Here is a 19,578-nt window from a genome sequence, read left to right as displayed (position 1 = left end):
AAGGGCTCCTTCTTGGCATGCCGGTCTCTTGGCGTTCTCTTGACCTCTTCGCAGATCTGTCTGTCTTAGAAACTAGCCCCTGCTTTTCTCTTCCAGCTGCTGCTTGAGGCTTTTGGGGAGGGGGGTGCAGATCGGTGCTGCCTCTGCCTGGACAGACTGACTTGTGTCATATGGCTGTTGGCGCTCGTGCCCCATTTCTGGAGGGCCCTGGGCCGCGCGCCCTGCGCTGGACCCACCCTGGACCCCTGCGGCCAGTATCTCTGGTGGCAGTTTTGCTTCCCTACACTCCAGTGTCACTGAGTCTCTGATTCCTCTTCAAACCCAATTCCAAAGAGATACTCCCAAACACTAGAGACTGAGCTGCAGGAACTCCCAGGATGCCCGGTGCCCCATGTCTCAAATCCGGGGCATTTCACCCATGGCACTAGGACGTCCTTGTTGGGAGGGAGGGGGAGGCTGTGTGCTGTGCTGGATATTTAGCAGCATCCCTGGCCTTTGTCTGCTAGATGACCGTTGGAGCAGGCTTCTGCTTCCCTCTCCACCAAGTTGTAACACCCGTAAATGTCTCCAGACCTCCCCTGATGTCCCCTGGGGAGCGCATTGCCCTCCCTGGCTGAGAACTGCTGTTTTAATCCATTATTTCTCCAAGGGGCTGGGGGGCGGCAGGGTGGAGGTGAGTTGCCAGAAGCTGAACTTCAGTCTGCTTCAGAGATCAGCCCCTGGGAAGACCCGTGGTCGCGCTCGAAGTTGGCGCCTGCCTGTCATTCCTTTGGCCTTTCTTGCACGCCTGTTGTGTGCCACGCAGGAAGGATGGGGAAGGATGGGGCCTCCGAGCGCCTGTTGTGCACCACGCAGGAAGGATGGGGGCTCTGTCTTCAGGAACTTCCCAGTTTTCATCTTGGATTTGCATTTATTAGGAGGAGAGACTCTGGCACCATGCAAGCTTGTATTTTAGGATTTGGTTTAAACTGTGGCTGTCTAGCTGGAGCTATTTCCCCCATGGGCCCTCTGAGCGGGGACTTTTAACCCACATGTTTTCTGACTGTCTGGGTTTTAGGTTGAGGTGCAAATCCTAGACTGGATCTCAGATCAGACAGTTGGCCACAGCTCCCCAGGAGGTCTGGGGTAAGCCAGCCACACCACCCAGTGTGACCCAGGGTCAGGGGTGAGCTGAGTGTTTGTCAAGGCAGAGAGTACGTAATTGCTCCTCCTGCATGCATGCACACAGATGCACGCACACGCACACACACACATACGTGCATACTCGTGTGTGTGTACACACGGCCAGTGCATGCACACACGTATGCACACACATGCTCCACTGCTGCTTGTCTTTGCCAGCTTCTCTTCGGGTAATGGCTTTACCTTCTGGGCACGTAAGGAAAAGGGGGAAAAAGTGCACACGCACACAGTTGGGCCTTTAAGTTGTGCAGATTTATGCACTCTCCCTTGGAAGGAGAGGGAAATGGAGCGGTGTGCACAGCTGCCCAGGAGAGGAGGCTGTTGGGGAGGGCCAGGGTGGCAGCAGCTTTTCTGGGACAGCTAGGAGCGCTTGCCCCACAGTAGCCCCAGAGCTGCCGGCGCAGGTGCACCCCCGGACCTGCCCTCTGCGCGTCCTGGCCCGCGGCTTGTCAACGTTCCTGGTTTGGTCAGTGGTTCAAATGTACGAATGTGTTGTGGAGGAGGTTACTGGTGGTAGGGCCCGAGCTGGAGGGCCCACGTGGCTTTTCCTCTAAGGGTTTTATCATCCAAAGGCCAGGTTTGCAGGCATCTCAGGGTCTGGGATGCTACCCAAGGAGAAGGAGCTCCTAGCAGTGGAAGTCGGGAGGCCGCCAGCCTTGGGGTCTTGCTTGCATGGGGCACATGCTGAGGAGGTGATCAAAGCCAGGGGCCTGTTTTGTGTTTTTTAAAAGGTGTCATGTGCATATAGGCGTGCACGTGTGTGTGTGCATGCGCGTGCCAATGCCCAGTTAGGGGCACGTGTGGAGGCCCTGTGTGCTGGCACGTGCCCACTCTTCTCTCGGTGCCCGGGAGCAATGAGGATGGCACCGTGCTGTGCCCGGGGCTTCCCGAGGCCAGCGAAGCGTGGCACGGGGTGGCAAACTCAGCTTTCTGTGGGGGTGAGTCCTGCCATGGTTGGGGGGCAGCTGCTACGCGGGCCCAGTGAGGCCAGACCTTTCAATTTCCGGGACCTGGACAGCCGGATTTTGATGTAAAACCCTTGGTTTTTAAGTACTGGCAATTCTTTTTTTTTTTCCTCTCACTTCGAGGGTCCTGCAAAACCCGCCTGCAGACCCGATCTCCTTGTGGGTTGCAGTGGGTTAAGTGTGGGATTGGGGGCCAGGGAGATGGAAGCCCAGCCCAGCTCCAGAACTTTCTGGCTGTCCTGTGGTCCAAATGAAAACGGGGTACCGACAGCTCCTGTGTGCTGGGGGGTTGTGTCTCTTCAGAGAAACCTCTGTGTTCCCGGGGGTTGGTGGTGACAGTTGATGGGGGGAGTCTCAGCTGTTCACTCTGTCCTGCCCCCCGGCGGTCGCTGCCTGAGGAGGTCTGCGCTGGAAAAAGGTTTCCCTGTCCTGGGGCTGGGGTGCTGGCAGGGCCGGGGACGTCAGAATAGGCAGGCCCACGTGGGAACCGTGACCTTGAAGGTGGAGATGCTTGAATATCTCCCTCTCCTGGTCCCTGCCAGGCCCACCGCAGGCCTGGCTGGGAGACCCCCAGCATGCCCACCTCTGGGCAGGATGCCCCCCAGGCTCTCCTAGGGACCCCCTCGGGCTCCCGCAGTCCGCTGCCAGCTTTGGAGGCTGGGGGCCAGCTGGGGCTGTGAGGCACAGACCCATGAAGTCAGCAGCACCCCCGACCTCCAGACCCCCCACTAGGTCCAGCGCAGAAGACCCAGAGCACAAAGCCCAGGAACTGGTGATGCTTTGCGGCTCCCATTTTTTGAAAATTAATGTCAGTTTTTTTTTTAACAAATAAGGGTGTACAGGCCGTGAACCATCAAAATAAGAGCCTGATCTTCTTCGCCGATGGGGGCGGGGGTGGGGGGGGCGCATCTTCTGCTCCACGTCTCCGAGCACCTGTGTCTTCTGTGCTGCCCTGCCCCCTCCCCGAGGTGGGCTGCACCCCTCCATGAAGTCATGACAACTCGGAGCATTGACAGTCAACCTCACTTTCCCTTCGGGTGACACTACAGAGCCAATCTGTGACACCTCTGTGTCTCGTCAGGGCCTTGTCAGGTACCCGTGCGAGTGCCTGTCACCACACTGGGAAAAGTCCCAGAGCGGCTTGCTGACGAGAGCAGGGGCTTCGGTGCCCTGGGATGGGCCTGGAGAGGGTTGGGGCATCCCTGGGCTTTCCGAGAGCCACAGAACGGCGTTTCTCTTCTGTTTCCAGGGTGACTGATGGATTTTTTGCTTCCACTCCCTTTCCTAGTTGGATATAGAGAACTTATTATGTGCCAGGTACTAGTGACGCATTTTTCTTAATCTTCAAAACAGCTCTGCGAGAGCTAACGCTGTCGCCAATTTGCAGATTCCAAAATGGGTCCAGAGAGGGTGAGACACTTGCCCCAGGTCACACAGCCAGGAACTGATGATCTGTTGGAATTCAGACCTAAGCTCCCTGACCCCCAAGCTCGGGCTCCTCTGATTTCTAACCCCACAACACCACATCGACTCCCTGAGCCCCAACATTATCTTTGCAAGACTCGACCCGGCAGTGGTAGTTTAGATTTTGTCCCGAGACTGCAAGCGCCCATCGGACCGTTCACTAGGGAAGAACGGGAACAGATCTCGGGTGTGTGGTCGGGTCCATTCCACTCTGGCCGCACACTAGCTATCTTTCTTTGGCAAGATGTCCCCCAGGCAAGTGTCCCTTAGGAGGCTGCACCGGGAGCTGGCATCAGCCTGTCTACAGCCCCCTCCCACCACCACCACCACCATCAGATGTTGGGGCAGGAGATTGCTGCTTGGCCATGCAGACATGGAGGGACCATGTCTGTTAACCTTACCCTGATTTCCAGGCCATCTGGGGTCTGCACTGCCAGGTGAGGAAAATGCAGACTTTCCGGGGGCGGGTGTGGGACACGTGGCATCCTTTAGGTGCTCAGCCATCCAGCGCTTCGTCACGTAGTTAGTGACTGTGATGCAGAATGCCCGCGACCGTATAGACACAACCCTGCCCTCTGAGAGCCGCCCTTCTAGTGAGCAGACGCAAAGTGAGTTTATTCCAGGGAGGGGGCCGATTGGGATTGGACCCGAGGCGACACTCAAAGCCTCTCTCAGGCAGGCCCCCCCAGGGTCTCAGACCTGTTATCTGGTTTCGACTCCAAGAGCACCCCGGGCTCTCCTGTTGCACTTGTCGTGTTGTGTGGGGTACCGTTCAATTAGTTGTCCGTTGTGTTGCTCCTGGTCCCCAGACACTGAGGGGTTGGGGACCGTGCCCGTTTTGCTCAGTATATCCCCCGAGCCTGTGGAAACCCTGAGTGTGAATGAGGTGGGGAAGGAAGTGGGCATGGGCAGGGCGGTGGGCAGCCTGGAAGAAGAGTCCAGAGTGGACAGGACGCGGTCAAGATAAAGACTCTGAAAACCATCTTTTTTGGGACAAGGGCCGAGTCCCTCCCGGGCCTCCACTAGCACGTCTGTGAAATGGAGAGAAGGCTCACACCTGCTTCCTAGGTTGGCAGGGCAGTTGCCTGAGCAATGAAAAGTGCCTCGGGCACCAAGTAGTATTCTGAACCATCAAGGAAGTTTCCACTGTTTGGGGCAGGAAAGGTGCCTCAGCCTCCGGGCTACCGTCACCTCGGGGGGAAAGGTCAAAGCCGCACTAAGGGGCAGGCGGAGAAATGCCCTGCTGCAGACCTGCCTCCCCTGCTTCAGCCACGGTGGTCCCACGAGGTCGAGGTCTCTTCCCTATTGCTTCAGTCCTCAGAGTATCGAGATGACAAAGGTGCATTGCCACCGCCCCGGCTGGAGAATGTATAGGGCAGTTCTTTTCTGCACAGACCTGCTTCAGACCCGGGGTGTTTTGGAGGGTTACTCTCCCACCCATTGTCACCCGCGAGCGGAGCTGGAGGTCGCTCCGAGGAGACGGTGAGACGCCACGTGTTGAAAGGAGCCTGGGTGGCTCCCGTGACTCACCTGCGGAGGTATCAGGGATCATAGGATCTTCCTGATGTCCCGGCAGGTTCTAATATGTATTTGTTTTCTGTTGGGTCGGGGGTGGGAAGAAGAAGGGGTGGGTCCTTTGGCTTAGAGTTGGTGCCTGCAGTGCCTGGTGAGGATGTCAGAAGCCTCAGGGAACCTGGAGTCTTGAGTTTCTTCCCTTTAGACGTATCGGAACTAAAATCCATGAGTATCGTGCCAGTGGGTTTGGGAAATAGCTCTACTAGCAGAAGAGTTTTAAATATTTGGTAGCAAGTGTACCATCCCCCGTGGCCTGGGATCTGGAAGCTGGATAGTTTGCTTCTGGCCCTTAGGAGCCGGCTCCGAACGCTCCTAAGGCTTTTCCGTCCCCTACAGAAGCCCCTGCCAGCTCTCCATGGCCTGCAGCACTGGGCTCCCCCAGGGCCGGACCGACAGACACACCTACAGCTCTGAACAGCCGTGCAGGTTCAAGATCCCACCTTGCCTTTTACGTTTGGAGACCTCGTCCTGTGTCTTTTGTCCCTCGTGGAGATTTTGGCGGTGATGGAGACGGGGACGGCGGTGCCGAGTCCTGGTCAGTTTTTGCATGCTCTTCGGCTCAGAGTAGGTGTTCAATAAACAGTGAAGCAGCTGGCGAGGGGATGGATTTACGATGTCCCTCACTTGCCCCTGTGACCACTGGGTGTGTGGGTGATATCCTGTGAACTGCTGACACATGATGGGGTCTGTCGGGAGCAGCCGCCGTCCTTTACTGTCACCGATGGGGAGTCGTCGATCCCTGGCATGCACATCACGTAGGCTGCAGGGGTCCGAGAGTCCCTGTTGGTCCTTAGGTCTCCAGGACATGGTGGTTCCATCCCTGGCTTTTGGGGGGGCGGTAAAAGTGACAAATCCAGCTGCGGATTTGTTTGGGTGTCAGTGGTTAAAAATACCGCAATGTGTGCTTTAATATATAAAACCGCATATCTTTGGATCTATGAGAGATACATAAATGTTTCATGATACAAAATACGCATGTTTTAAAATGTGTGTGTTCCACCCACCAAGGCTTTTTTGAGGTCCCTTGACTGGAGGCCCCTGTGGGGACCCTGCCTCCCACAGGTGTGCCCCGCATCGAGCCTGAGCCTTCCTCTGGCTATGCCCGGGTCCACCAGCGTGGGTGAAATCGGGGTTCCCAGGCCCCTTTTTGAGAAGAAAGAGAAGCAGGGAGCTGAGTCAGATTTCTAGCAAATTTTGGGGAAAGCAAACAGTCCTTTCCCAAAAGAGGGTTTTCTGCCCCAGTGGCCTGCGTGACCTGGCCACTACCAGGGGCTGGCGTTGCCCAGGGCACCTGCTTGCTGTACCCATGAACGGTCCAGGGAGCCGGTGGTTAGAGGGCCGGCTGCCTGAGAGCATAAGCCAGGTGTAAGCTCGGTGTTATCCTCTCCCGCGTCGGTTTGCCCACAAGGATCTGACATTCCTGACGGCGATGCTTCTACACTTTGCAGAAGTTTGTCCAGGAAGCCTGGCCGGCAAGCTCTAACCCAAGGCCTGTGGGCTGACTCATCCCAGAGGTCACACTTCGTTAACGGAGAGGCTCAGAGTTTGCATGTGGCCACAGCGAATGCTCTTTCTTCATCTACCCCCCAAGTTTTATAATAGGTAAAATAGCTTTGATCTGAACTATCTGCAGTCGGTTCGCATGGAGAAATTGGGTGAGCGTTTGGTTGTGGTAGATGATGTGTTTCCAAATCCTGGTCCCAGAAGAGAGGATCTCTATGTTCTACTGTGGCTGCTGCATTTAAAGAATAAAAATAAATAAATAAAAGTTGATACCAAGGTTTCTACAGGAACTGTGTGTAAATGTGCCTGCCTCCTCTACGTCGCTGGTGTGGCTACAGGTTTTAAGGATTTCACGGAAGTCTTAACCCGCCAGGGGGAGGCAGAAAGGGAGGTCCCCGGGTGCCCTGCAAGACTTTGGGGGCTGCCCTCCTCTGTCCCATTTTGCAAATTCCCATGTCGATAGGCTGATGATGGTGCCGGAGCAGGTCATAGCTCTAATTGCCTTCCTAAAAACAATTTCGTCGGTAATAATTCTGTAAACCTATGAATCAACTTTGCGCAAACACCCTGAGTAATTTCTTTGTTCTTTTCTTTCTACTTTGTAATTGGTGTCTGTAAAAGCCAAAGGTTTGGTCTTGCGGAAGGCATGATTCATTTATTGGTGTCTGTACCGCCCCGTTATCATTCAGTCATTTGAAATGCCGTCGCGGTGAGCCCGGAGTGATTCATACCAGGCTGAGCTTGGCAGCCGATGGGGTCACGGCCATAGCAGGAAACTATTTTTTCTAATCTATTTATGGTATGGGAGGGAGAGGTGGGTGTATTGAGATGATGGAGAGGGTGTCGATTACGTTGGTGAATATAACCAATTAAATAACACCAACAGGCCCTTTAAACGCCACTCCATTTGCTGCTGGTGATCGTTACGATAGATCACAGCTAAATACGCTCCTATCTCGGCTGTATCTGGCCCGTGTTTATGGATCCCGGTTCCCGAGCAGGCCGGCACATAGGGACGCCCCCGTCGGCGTCCTGGAGCCCTTTACTGTTGAAAACGTACAGATGCAGAGAATGTTGTCTTAAAAAAACGAACAAACAAACAAAAAAACAACAGAAAACACCGACGGGGGTGGGGGGCGTCCACCATGCAACATTTTAAATGTCCAGGCTTAAGAGTCAGAGGCCATTCCCCATCGTCCCTTCAGTTTTCCTAACAACGACAATTATTAGATGTTTGCAATTGTCAAGCCTGTCATTTCGTTATTCTGCAAAGTGTGGGGACTTAACGCGTGGAGTGGCTCATTCTGCCTAATTTTATTACTTACTTTTGGCCCTAAATAAAATTGTCACTACCCTCCTATCTAGAGGCTAATTAGAGTTGCTCGCTGCATGGCCCAGAGGTGTAATTACAAGTCCAGCTTCCAGTTGTCCGTGTAAATCCAGGCCCTGCCTGCAAGTGCGTAATCCCACAGTCACTTACGCGGAGTTGACGAATATTTCTCCCCGCAGTCTGCTTCTCTGGTGACTCTCCGTCAGCCTAATAACTCACTCCGCTGGATCCTGCGGTCTGGCTCGCGAATTTGTGAATCCCCAGCTCCTGTGACCCTTTCCTTAGACTAGGAGAGCCCAGCTGGTGTTCATTGAGTGGCTTTGTGACTCCCAGGGTGTGGATCAGGGATGAGTGCGTGGCTGTCGGTCCCGCACTGTCCTTCCCGCCCCGTGACAGACATTGCTCCTGCATAGCAGCGTCCACTCTTGGTGGGGCTCGGGGAGGGCTCGACGGCGATGTCGACGATCCTCAGGAAGGAAGCTGAGAGTTGTCTGTGCAGGGAAGTCCGGCCGGGAGAGGCGTCAGGGCCGCAGGACTCCCTCTCTGCTCCGAAACAAGTCAGTGGTCGTCCGTTCTGTGAGTTCTAGGAATGTGCCACCACCTTGGAGTGGCCCAGGCCCCTGACTTCAGCTCTCAGGCTTGGGTCCCTCCCAGACCTCCAAGCTCATGCAAGGTGAGATCTGCAGAAAGACCCATCCCTGTTACTCCCCAGCTCCCCGACGGCACTTCATTTGTCTTTCTTTAAAATCGGGGTCATGAGCCTACATGTCACAGAAGCCTCCCCTTTACCTCAACAGCCTCTTTGCCCTGGATATCCTGAGGCCTATGCTAAACACATTGTAGCATTCCTTTACACTCTAGTAAGAATGAGCTCTGGACCCTTTCCCCAGAATAGACTCGGACGAGGGGGGATGAGGATTGGGAGCAATTTTCTCTGCGTCCACCCATAGTGGCATTGTGGCTTTTCACACCCCGCTCTTCCTCTTGTGCATGCCCTGCCTCACTGTCCTTGGGGTGCCCCTCGTGTGTACCTGAGGAGGCCAAACCAGGTCACGTGCTGTGGTGTGGGAGATCACAGGGAGCAGAGCAGGATTTGAACCTGGGCCACGGGGCTCCGAAGCCTGTGCTTGGCCTGCCATCCTCTAGACTTCGGAATCACTTGCCCCCCACTGCAAGGGTGTTGGTGTCCCTGCCTTTGCTCTCTGGCTTCTCCAGCCGCCTCTCCACATCCCTCCTTGTAAGGGTCACCTGGTGGCGATGCCTGGGGCACAGGCCTGAGATAGCAAGGGTTTGTCTGGCATTGAGCTGCAGCTGAAGGGAGAGAGGGGTGACTGTGGCCTCTGGGATGCTGGGCAGGCCTGGGCTCCCGAGAGGGGGTGGAGACAGCTTAGTGAGCCTCATGGCGGGAAGGTGCTCCTGCAGCACCCTCTGCACTCAGCCGTTGCCGCGCTGGCTGCACAGGAGGTCCGCCTCGAGGCTCATAGTCGGGCACTCAGGTGCACCCCAGGCCAATGACTGGGGACAGGGCAGGCAGCCAGGATGCGAACCCTCCGGGTAATTCCAGCGTGTGGCCGCAGCTAAGGCTGCTCCAGCAAGGGAGAGGAGCAAACCAAGGCCAGTCTTCAGCCCAGAGCCCCTCAGTTACTAAACGAGGCCTGCTACTTATACTGTTTTCATCACAAGGATACGTCATACCAGCAGGGACTCTGGGTGTGCCGGCTTGGTGCTCCCACTCATGTGCGTCCGTCCTCAAGGCAGCAGCAGGATGCCGGGCGGCCTTGTCTCCCAGCACGGGGCTCACCTGTGTGTTGTGTTCTGGACCAGGTGCTTGGAACGACTGAGTGACCCCGGAGGCCTCTGGCCAGCCTCGGGGTTGGGGGGATTACCTGGGGTTTGATGGACACCATGGTCGGGATGGGCCCTTGGCATCCTGACTTCTCTTTCCACGCCCTGTGGCTGGCCAGAGACCTCGATTTCTGGCAACCTGTGTGAGGCTTTCTGCCTCACCGGAGGTGGCACATTGCTTCTCTGCAAAGGTGTCTTGGCACAAGGTGCCAGAGGGGAAGAAGACAGGCAGAGACGGCACTGGCGGGCCCCCGGTTGAAGGCTTTCTGGACAGGAGGTTTTCTTGGCCCTGATCCCCTAGAAGAGCCTGTGCTGGTCTCTCCTATCATCTCCTCCCATCCATTTTCTTCTTTGTCAAATGGGCACAGTCAAACCTAGCCCGTTGCAAGAAGAAGGAGCCCATCAGACCTCACCTGCGCGTCCCTTCTCTTCCCCTAAATTGTTAGCCTTCCCCTGGAACCCATGTCTTCCCTGCTCTGATGTGTTTATTGAGGTATAACTATAGGCACCAAGGTGCACAGACATAGCGTAGGCCGTGATGAGTTTTGGCAAACATGTGTATGGGACACTCATCCAGACTGACCCGACAGCCCCCCATCCCGGGACAGGTCCCCCGGCCCCCTTCTGGTCTGTGCCCACCCCCTGGAGCAGACACTGCCGGCCGGTCTTTCCTAGTGGAGAACTTTGCATAAATGAAACCACACTATATGTTTGCTGTGACTGGCTTTTCCCGCTCATTCTCCCGACTTTGAGCCCCATCGCGTGGTGTGGATCCGTAGCGATGCCTTTTTATGGGTGCGTCCTATTCTCTAGCGCAGGGGAAGCTTGGGGTGGCAACACTCACCAAGGCAAAGGAACTGTAAGGGGCCACGCTGGACCCAGAGAATCACCGTCCACTGGTGGAGCGCCAGCTGCCGCCGTGGGGGGGAGCGTTGATAACCGGCATCTGGGCCTCGTAGACGGGTACCCCAGACCCGGACGTCTGTCTGTCCAGCCCCAGCCAGGGGGGACTCTGCAGCGGAGTCCTTGAGACCCCGCAGGCTGCACCTCTGGCGCCGCCCGGCACCCATGCCAGCCCGCCTGCTCGCCTCACCTGGCGTGCATTCCTTTGCAGGGAATGAGGATGTGGGTGACCCCAGACAGGTATGAATCATGTCTGGGGGAGGCGGTTACTCAGAGGCCCTAGCAGTGAGGCCGCGTTCCTGCCGGCTGACGGAGGGCTGGGGCCTCGGAATGGGGCTGTGGGTCGGGGGTTGGAGCGGGCCCCGCTGGGGAGTGTGGGGCTGGCACCCTGGGGGCCCCGGCTCGCCTTCTCTGTGGGAGGAACAGACCCCGCAGAACGGCTTCAGAAGCCGGGGCCTCTTCAGAATCGTGGTGGCATCGCTGTTGTGGCTTTTGCACCCCTGGTCCTTGCTTCGGCCGTAAAATGGGGGTGTTTGCAGTGTTCTGGCTCCCTGGGGCTGTGTGTGGCAACACGATTCGGTCCTGCCGTCGCTGATGCCAGCCGCCGCGTCACATGGAGCCCTCGTGGGGGCCGCTGTGACTAGACCTGTTTTCCGGATGGGCAGACTGACGTGCAGAGGACAGAAGGCGCTTGCCCAAGGGCACGCGTGCCCACCATGAATTGACGGAGCTACATCTGGATTCCGTTGAAACCACCTGTGTCCTCACTGCCCTACCTTGTAAGTTCGGAGACGTCGACAGGCCCACGGCAAACCAGGAGCCCGGGAGAGAGACCACTTTCAGTGGCATGTGGATGGACGTTTTAAATTTCGCCGTTACACGCTTAGGCTGATGTATGTTAAATGCATGTCAGGATAAAACGGAAAAAGCATGGCCCTGATTTCATGAGGGCTACTGTTTAAGACGAGAGTATGTAGTGAAGGTGAGTTGATAGGCTAGAATTTAAATTTTAAAAATTAAAATATTTAGGATTTTTAGTTCCTTTAAGGGGTATTTGGAAGTGGCCTAAATCGGGAAGCCTAGGGGAGTGTCACGTTCTAAGAGGCTCCTGTCGGGGACTCCGCGGGGGTCCCTACTAGCAACCACAGACGGGTGGCACCTCCTGCAGAATGGAAGCACCTCGCCCTTTGGTCTTTTGAGGTCACCCAGCCATTTGAAGGTTGGGGTCAGCTCGATTCTAATGAGATCAAGGTTCAGGGTTGCGGGGTCCTCTGAAGGAAGGGAACCCAAGGTGGGGGAGCAAGATCGGGGGTGGGAAGTTAGGGATGAAGGGGAGATCCACATCCTTCCTCCAGACACAGAGCTTGGGGCAGCATCAGGCAGGTGACAGGGCTCCAGGCTTGTTCTCGGGATGGTGCCGATGATGGGGAAGCCAAGCCTTTGCCCCCTTGGACTCTTGATGCACCCCACGCAGTTTGCAGGGGAGTGCCTGTCGCAGCTGTGTGTCATCTGGATCTCTGTGTGTGTTTTAACCGAGATCTCTAAGTTCTTTTTCTGTAATGGAAAAAAACCTCCTTAATTTAATTGTCCTACGGTGCCTGAAATGGTTTGATGCTTTGCAGAATAGATCTGTGATTTACTACCGAGCCTCCTAATGCACAGTTTTGGCTCTGGGGATAAGGGGACACAGTGGGAAGCAAGTGAAGCAAAGGGCCTAGGTGTGTCGTAGCTCTGGGCCTCTCAGGGGTGCATGGGCACGTCTGCTGACCACGCTGCATCATCCCCGCCGTCGCCGGGTCACTGCTGGGAAAGGCTCCGGTGGCAGAGGCGTTGGGGGAAGTTCTGCTGCCTGTCTGGCTCAGGCTTTGGCAGAGCTTGTGCTTTATTTCTGCTACTTTCAAAACAGTTGGCGTGTGACAGGTGCTGGAGGGAGCTGTTTGAGGACCCCGCAGTGACACCACAGTCAAACCTCCTCAGAGATCTGAGAGTCCCTTAAGGGACCCACCCCGTGAGGCTGGTCTGGCTGGGGTGAGGCAGGCTTCTTCCCAGGGGGCTCCTGACTCGCTGACCTTCCTGGACCTGGAGCCCAGGCCTCAGACCCCGGGTCTGGGTCTGGTCCTAGGGAACCGTGGGGCACAGGCGAGGAGGGTACCCCACCAGCCACACTGGGTAAGGCCGAGGAGAGCTCATGGCGCTTGCCCCCTTGCCCCCTCTCTCTGTTCATCCCAGGGCCGGCCTCCTACCTGACTACCTGTCTAGGAATTTTTATTGCAACCCACAGAGGCATTGCAGCTTGGCTGGAATGTGAAAGGTCCTGGCCGCACGGGTGGGAATGCAGAGGCGGAGGCCCCTGGCCTGCTCACAAGAGGAGTGTGGACGTTGTGGTGGTGTTGCCTCGGGGCCTGCCCAGGCTTTGTGCTGTCTCTTTGTGCCCTCAGTCTGCCTGGTTGCTTCTGGTCAGATTCGGGGTTGACCACTTCCCCTGAGACCTCGATGCACAGTGGGGCCTGAAGTAGCAGCTGAGGACGATGAGGTGTGAAAGCCGGGAAGACAGCCTCGAGAGTGGAACGGCTCCCGGGCAGCCCCGCTGTGCCCCTGAGCACATTGCCCAGCACTCTCCTCCCTGGGTGTGGAATCCTCCCAGCTCCTTGGCAGCCTTTGCTGCCGTTAGACCCATTGTGCAGATGTGCACACCGAGGTTTAGAGGGTATTTGCTTTAGGTCCCATGCCTGGTAAGTGGCAGAGCCAGGACCTGAACCCCTAGCAGCCTGGCTCCCCGGCCCACGCATTTAGCTGAGTGTGGGCTGCAGGCTCCGCCAAGGGATGGATCTTCACGGCCTCTTAGGGATCGGAACTGCCTTGCCAGTCACTGGGGGAGATGGAGGCTCAGGGCTCCCAGAGCTCTTCCTCTCTGCCTGGAAGAGCGTAGAGGTGACATGGGGGCTGCACCCTGGAGAGGACTTGGAGCTCCAGGTTGACTCTGGCTTCCATGGGCCGCCCTGCCAGTGGGTGCCAAGCCAGCAGCGCCAGCCGGCGTGGGAGAGGCCACTCTGCCTCTTCTCCATCTGGCAGCCTCAGCCCTCAAGGAATTCGTCCTGGGGCCAGGAGTGGCCTTGGCCGCGCCGTCCTGTCCTCTGCTGGCTGTAGGCCAGGTGCAGGTTCAGGCTGCTGTGAAGCAGCAGCGGCCTGAGCAGAGGAGGGGTCTTCTGGAGAAGGACCAGGCCCGGGGGCACCGGGCACCAGGGATGCCGAGGTTGGGGGCTCCAGCCCTCTGTCGCAGCCCTGAAGCCTGCAGCCTGGCAAGGTCCTCGGAAAGGCCAGACCCCCGTGTCTGGAGTGGGCGGGCACTGCGGACCCAGACCCAAGGAGGGGAAGGCAGCGAGGGCCTCTGTGGATCCCCACTGCCAGGGGAGTGTCCCTGCGGTTGCTTCTCTGCTCTGGGCCTCTGTTTCCTCATCTGTAAAATGGGGATCCTAAGAGTCAGTCATTTCGTAGGATCATAGTGGGGATCAAATGAGGAATATGTGCTTAGCTCAGTGCTCCGTGCCTTGTAAATGCTCAAGAATTGTAGCGTGTTCTGTTATTAAGTCGTGGTCCCGCGGGCAGCAACTTCACCCTTGCCACAACCTGCCCAGAGACCCTTTGTGACTCAGCCCTGCGTCACCGCCCCTCCCCCTCCAGAGCCTGCGGGTGGGGGGGGACCCCAGCCCAGCCCCCTGCTGGAGGCACCTCTGTGGATGTGCTCCTGAGGAGGAAGAGCTAGGGAAGGAGGGTCCCCTTGTGACATCCTAATGGGGGGGGGGGCAGAGGCGAGGGCGGGGTGTCTTATCCGTAATCTTGCGCTCATGTAGGAACCTTCCTGGTGGGTTATCTCCCTCCGTATTTTACTCCCTCGTTCACAAACTCATTCACCACATCTATTGAATACCTACTATGTGTTGGGCTGAACATTCTAGAAGTATACAACCCTGACAAAGAGAAACTCGACTATGGCCGCCAGAAGATGCCTCCTCATTCATCAGGTGCAACGGTTCACTTAGATATGGAACTGAAAAGGAGACGCTTCCCGCCTCTCCCCCGGGGGTGCTGGTCCAGAAACTTGGCGTAGGCCAGGAACCTGCATTTTTGCAATTCTCTTGTAAGGAGATAGGGATTCAGGAACGCGGGTCCTAGATCCCAATCAGCCGGGGCAGAAGAGAGACTGCTAGTTCTGGTGGGTGGGGGCATCCTTGAGACTTTGGTTCCCTCTCTGAGTGCTTCCTAGGACAGATTCCAAGCCGGGGATCACGGGGCGCACCTGCGTGCCCACTTTTCTGGCATCTGCCGTGTATTTCCAGCCAGGACCCCTGAGGACGCCCAGAAGCGATGCACCCCACCCCGCCGGGGAGAATGGGCAGTTCTCCTTTTGTTTTGCCGTGAAAATAGCGCAGTTCTTCTGATGGTAAGGGGTGATATGTGCCCCTTATTTAACAAAAATTCAAAGAATTTGATAAATGACCAAGACAAAAGTCAAAATGCCTGTGATCCCATCACGTGGAGACAGGTTTATGCTGCTGAAAGTGCTCTGCGGGCCGGTCTCCAGGCATTTGCAGCGACGGCTGATAAAGAGTTGGTAGCAATGGCTGGGGAGATGGGTGCAGGTCCACCCCCCCCACTCCGTACACACACCAGCAGTTTGGGGAGGGGGAGGGACGTGTCACCCCTCCCACCCCCCGCTGTCTGTTCTTGCACAGCTGCCCAGCATCTCTTCCCTGGGACGTGTGGGTGGGAGGCCCACGTGGGGACTCCTGCTGCCCCCCTGGCGCAGCTCTCTACAGACAGGTGGCCTGGCCTTTGAGCCTCTGCTTCTGCCACTCAGAGCCTTGAGCTCCTGGTCTGTCAAATGGGCTGATGCCCAGTTTCAGTCTCAGAGGCAAGGGGACGAAGCCCACGGGTGTTAGAGGAGGCTCAGCCGGCACCCGGCTCGTAGTAAGTGCCCAGTAAACCTCGGCCACTGGGTGCAGAGCCTCACACCCCTGGGGCCGCAGGGCAGTACTAGCAGGGCTGTTTGTTTCTGTTTGATCCCTGGAGCGCCCAGGTCCACCCTTCCAAGCCAAAGGCTTCTGCTGGTAAGATAATCCTGAAAAACCACAGATCTGATCTGAGCCCCTCTTTATACAGACGGGGGTCCCTGAGACCCAGAGAGGGTGAAGAGGGGACTGGGGTCACACAGCCGGCAGCCAGGAAAGTGTCCAGGAACGTGTCCCCTCCTCCGCGTGGAGCAGGGTCTTCCAGACTCAGGAAGACTCTAGGGTCTCTGCAGGGACCTCTCCCCCCGCGTCACCTCAGCCCAGAATACACATGAAGCTTCTAAACGGGTCATCCCGAAAGACCGCTCGTGTTTATGGGTGCTTCCCGGTCTCAGGCACCGTTCTGAGGGCCTCCCGTGGATTTGTTCCTTTAGCGATGAGCCGAGGGATTCCCCACTTTTCACTTGGAGGCAGCGCGTCCAGCCTTGGCAGCGACCCAGGCCGGATTCCCGGTGCAGAGCTCTGGCCACGTCTCTTCTCCAGGACGGACAGGAGGTGCGTGGGACCGGAGAGGCGGGCCCGGCCAGAGCCACCCTCTCCTCGCCCCCGCGCCCCGACCTTTCCGCCTGGGAGGCCAGGCCTCCGTCCCGGTCACACAATGCCCCCTTCTCACGTTCAGACTGGCGGTCTAGACGCTCACGCTCCCTTTTGTTCTGCAGGGTCAGGGGTTGGGGAGCGGCCCCAGAGAGTGGGATTTGGGCCCAGGCAGGAAGAAATCTTCCCCAAACGAAGAAGGGGGTGGGAGTGAGCTTCGGAGGAGGCAGCCCGTTGTCCCCGCCTGCCCGTCGAGTGACCAGCCCTCCCAGCAAAGCACGCACCGCTCTGTGACGATGGAGGCAGCTCCCGACAAACGCGCTGTGAAACCCAATCGAGTTACGCCCCCTCAGGCCTGCGCGCCCGGAGCCGCTTAGCTGACACCGTCTAAATAAAACCCCACAGCCTGTGCCAGGAGGCCTGTGCCAGGCTGCCAGCGGGAACCCCAGGGCCAGAGGCAGTGCTCGGCCAGGCCCGAGCGCAACAAACTGGGAAGGGATGCAGCCCAGCCACGTCCCCTCGGCCTCCCCCGCTTAGGGGATGTCTGGGTGCTCCTCCGTCAAGGGCAGGGCGGATGCACACAGCCCCGAGATGCGACCCTGGAAGCCATCTCGCCTGTGCCACTGGTGGGGCGACGCTGGGAGCTGGCGCTGGCCAAGGAGAGACACGGAATCTCCCAGTTTGGTGCTCTGGTTCCAGACCCATTCTTGACCGGCGAGGTCTATAACCTCTTAGAGTCTCATCTGTAAAATGGGGACGTGAGCGGCCACAGTGATTCCTCACAGAGCGAGTCATTGTGGGGATTTGGTGGGATGATCACATTCCCAGCCGGGGACGGAGTGAGTGCCGTCACTCTTGGGTTGGGGGGGAACATGCAGGCGCCCCCTCCCCTGGTGAATGCAGAGCCAGGAGAGAGCATGGGGGGCGGCCGCTGAGGCCGGGCTGACGGCGTGGGCAGCCGTGGAAGCTTGAAGCTGGGGCGGGGGCGCATGCTCTGACCCGCACTTGGTGCTCTGTGATGTCGCCCACCACTTGTCTCTTTGAATGGCCTGTTCCCACTGGAGGGCCCCTCCCAGCTGGTGCAGAAGAGCCCCCAGAATTGGGGTTGGCAGGTGGCGCTCATCACCCATTCGGGCCCTGGTACCTGTTGGCCCAGCCGTAGGGAAGGAGAAGCAGGAGAGCTGCTAACATCTCTCAGGAGCAGCTCACGAGGCCCTGTGGGTTTGAGAGGAGTTTGGGAAAAGCAGAGCAGGGTCGAGAAGGGCTGGCCACAAAGGTGCTGAGAAGTGCCGGACCCTCTGGTGGCTGTTCGTGGTGCCCCCTGGTGCCCCCTGGTGCCCTGCCCCTTCCGTGCCTTCCCCACGGCCCTGATCCCGCCCTGCAGGACTTCTCTCATTCCCATTCAGGCCTGGGACTCTCCAGCACTGCATTTGGGGGAGATGTTGGCAAAAACGTTTCATGCTGGCTTGGCTGACACGGGGTGGCTGGGGAGAAGGAGCTCGGGGCTGGGCTCTGGGGTCGCTGATTCCCGTCTGCCGTGGTTTCCAGGTGAGAGTGGCCGCAGGTGTCGGGGGCCTGGGGGAGTCCCACGTGCAGGAAGGAACTAACTGGGTTCTTTCTGGGCCTGACTGGGTCACCTGGGCAAGGCTCGGCCCCGGCTTGGGGTCCGGCTGGTAGATGGCACGCCGGCTCGGCTGGCTTCGGAAACTCCAGCCCAGGCCCGGGGACCGTGAGGACCTCCGTCGCCCACCGCTGCGCCTGGACCCTCTTGACCCACGAGAACACTGTTCTAACTCCCCGAGTCCTGTCCCCGGCGGCGCCTCCACTCTGCGTGTCTGGGTGAAAGCAGGGGCTCTGCCCACAGACAGGGGAGCCGTGGGCCGTTCCCCGTGGGAGGAGCGGAGATTAGCAGCAGCTTTTTATTAAAAATGAGCGTGTGGAAGGGGGAGCGCATAGCCTGCGATGCCCCCCTTTATGTGAGCAGTTTTTGGTTGCTGTAACCCCTGGGGAGGTTTCAGAGTTTATGTCACCAGCACGGTGATCTCCCAGTGGACTGGCCATGTGTCCAGCCCTGGGCTCAGCTCGGAGCGTGTGGATCCCCCCCGACCCCGTCTCCTGCTGCGTGTGAGTGAAGCGGCCCCCTCTTCCCGCCTCCCGGGGGCAGAGGCCAGTACACGACCCGGGCCAGCAGCCAGTCACATTAAATGCTCACAACAGCCCTTCAAGGCTAATGGCCGGGACCCTGTTTCACGATTGGAGAAACTGAGGCTGGAGCCCCACAGCCTGATGGGGGCACGCAGCTAGAGTTTGGTCTGTGGCTGTCTGGCTCCAGTGTCTGGACTCCACAACATTTGAGGACGGGAGGGAGGGACGCAGGAAGGGAGGGCAGGCGAGTCTCAGAAATAGAAGCTGCCTCCGGCGGGGACAGCCATGCAGAGGAAGTGGCTGTTTGGCCAGCACCCTGGCAGGGAAGGCCGAGAAGGTTGGCAGAAAGCATGACCCCTTTGGACACCTGGCGGGCACGAGGCTTTGCTCCAGAAGCTGGCAATCCTGAACAGAAGAGACCAGAGACCCACATCTAGGGGACCCAGGCCTGTCGGGCCGCCCCGGGGGGTAGCCTGGCCGAGGGGTCTGCACAGGTCTGCACACGCCCTGTGCTCAGCCCACCGCCTCTTGGGGGCGGTTCCTCCTCCCTTTGACCTGGCCTAGCTGAGTAGAGGCACGGCCCGGGTTTAGGATCTGTTTGGGTGACCCTGAGTGCGTCCCAGGGATGCCCCCTGCGGCCAGCCCACCCCCGCCACTGTCCTTTCCTGGGAAGGGAGCAGCAGCCCTTTGTGAAAGCAGGCCCAAGAGCCTCCTGCAAAACATTAGTCGCAGGTGACACCGAATTTCTGCCCTGCCCCACCCCCCCCGCCACGCATCTTATTTTAACCCTTTTGCCACCCCCTTTAAATGAACAGCGCTGCGGAGAAATGGCCCGCCCCAGGTGTTGGGAACCTGCTAGTGTCGGCGTCTCAGAACAAGGGCGAGAATTATCTGCCGGCCAGCCACGTACAGGCCCGGAGCAGCCTGGAGCATAGCCCAATCAGGGAGGATTCGTTTTCTACTCCTCCGGAGCGGCCGGCCCCCCGACGTCCCCCCCACCCGGCCCCGTCCACCGGCAGACCCCAAACCAGACCGATAACTTAGCATTTTCATTTAAGTCCAT

General features: G+C 57.9%; 1 protein-coding gene across 5 annotated transcripts in view; it reads left to right on the top strand.

The window, feature by feature from the left end:
• The window catches only part of PMEPA1 (prostate transmembrane protein, androgen induced 1), a 56,468-nt gene that overhangs the window by 4,166 nt on the left and 32,724 nt on the right, over positions 1–19,578 (top strand). For 2 of the 5 annotated variants that reach the window (XM_072801548.1, XM_072801547.1), the window contains exon 1: positions 14,621–14,789. The exons of the other annotated variants lie outside the window; for them this stretch is intronic. In XM_072801548.1, the coding sequence (XP_072657649.1) occupies positions 14,771–14,789 (19 nt within the window). In that variant the 5' untranslated portion in view covers positions 14,621–14,770. Of the gene's footprint in view, positions 1–14,620; positions 14,790–19,578 lie in introns of those variants that run through there. 5 annotated transcript variants of the gene reach the window in all.

The sequence above is a fragment of the Canis lupus genome, chromosome 26 (genome assembly GCF_048164855.1).
Source record: "Canis lupus baileyi chromosome 26, mCanLup2.hap1, whole genome shotgun sequence".
NCBI classification, from domain to species: Eukaryota; Metazoa; Chordata; class Mammalia; order Carnivora; family Canidae; genus Canis; species Canis lupus.
Note: the sequence above shows the minus strand (reverse complement) of the source record. Positions and strands in the feature narration are given on the sequence as shown.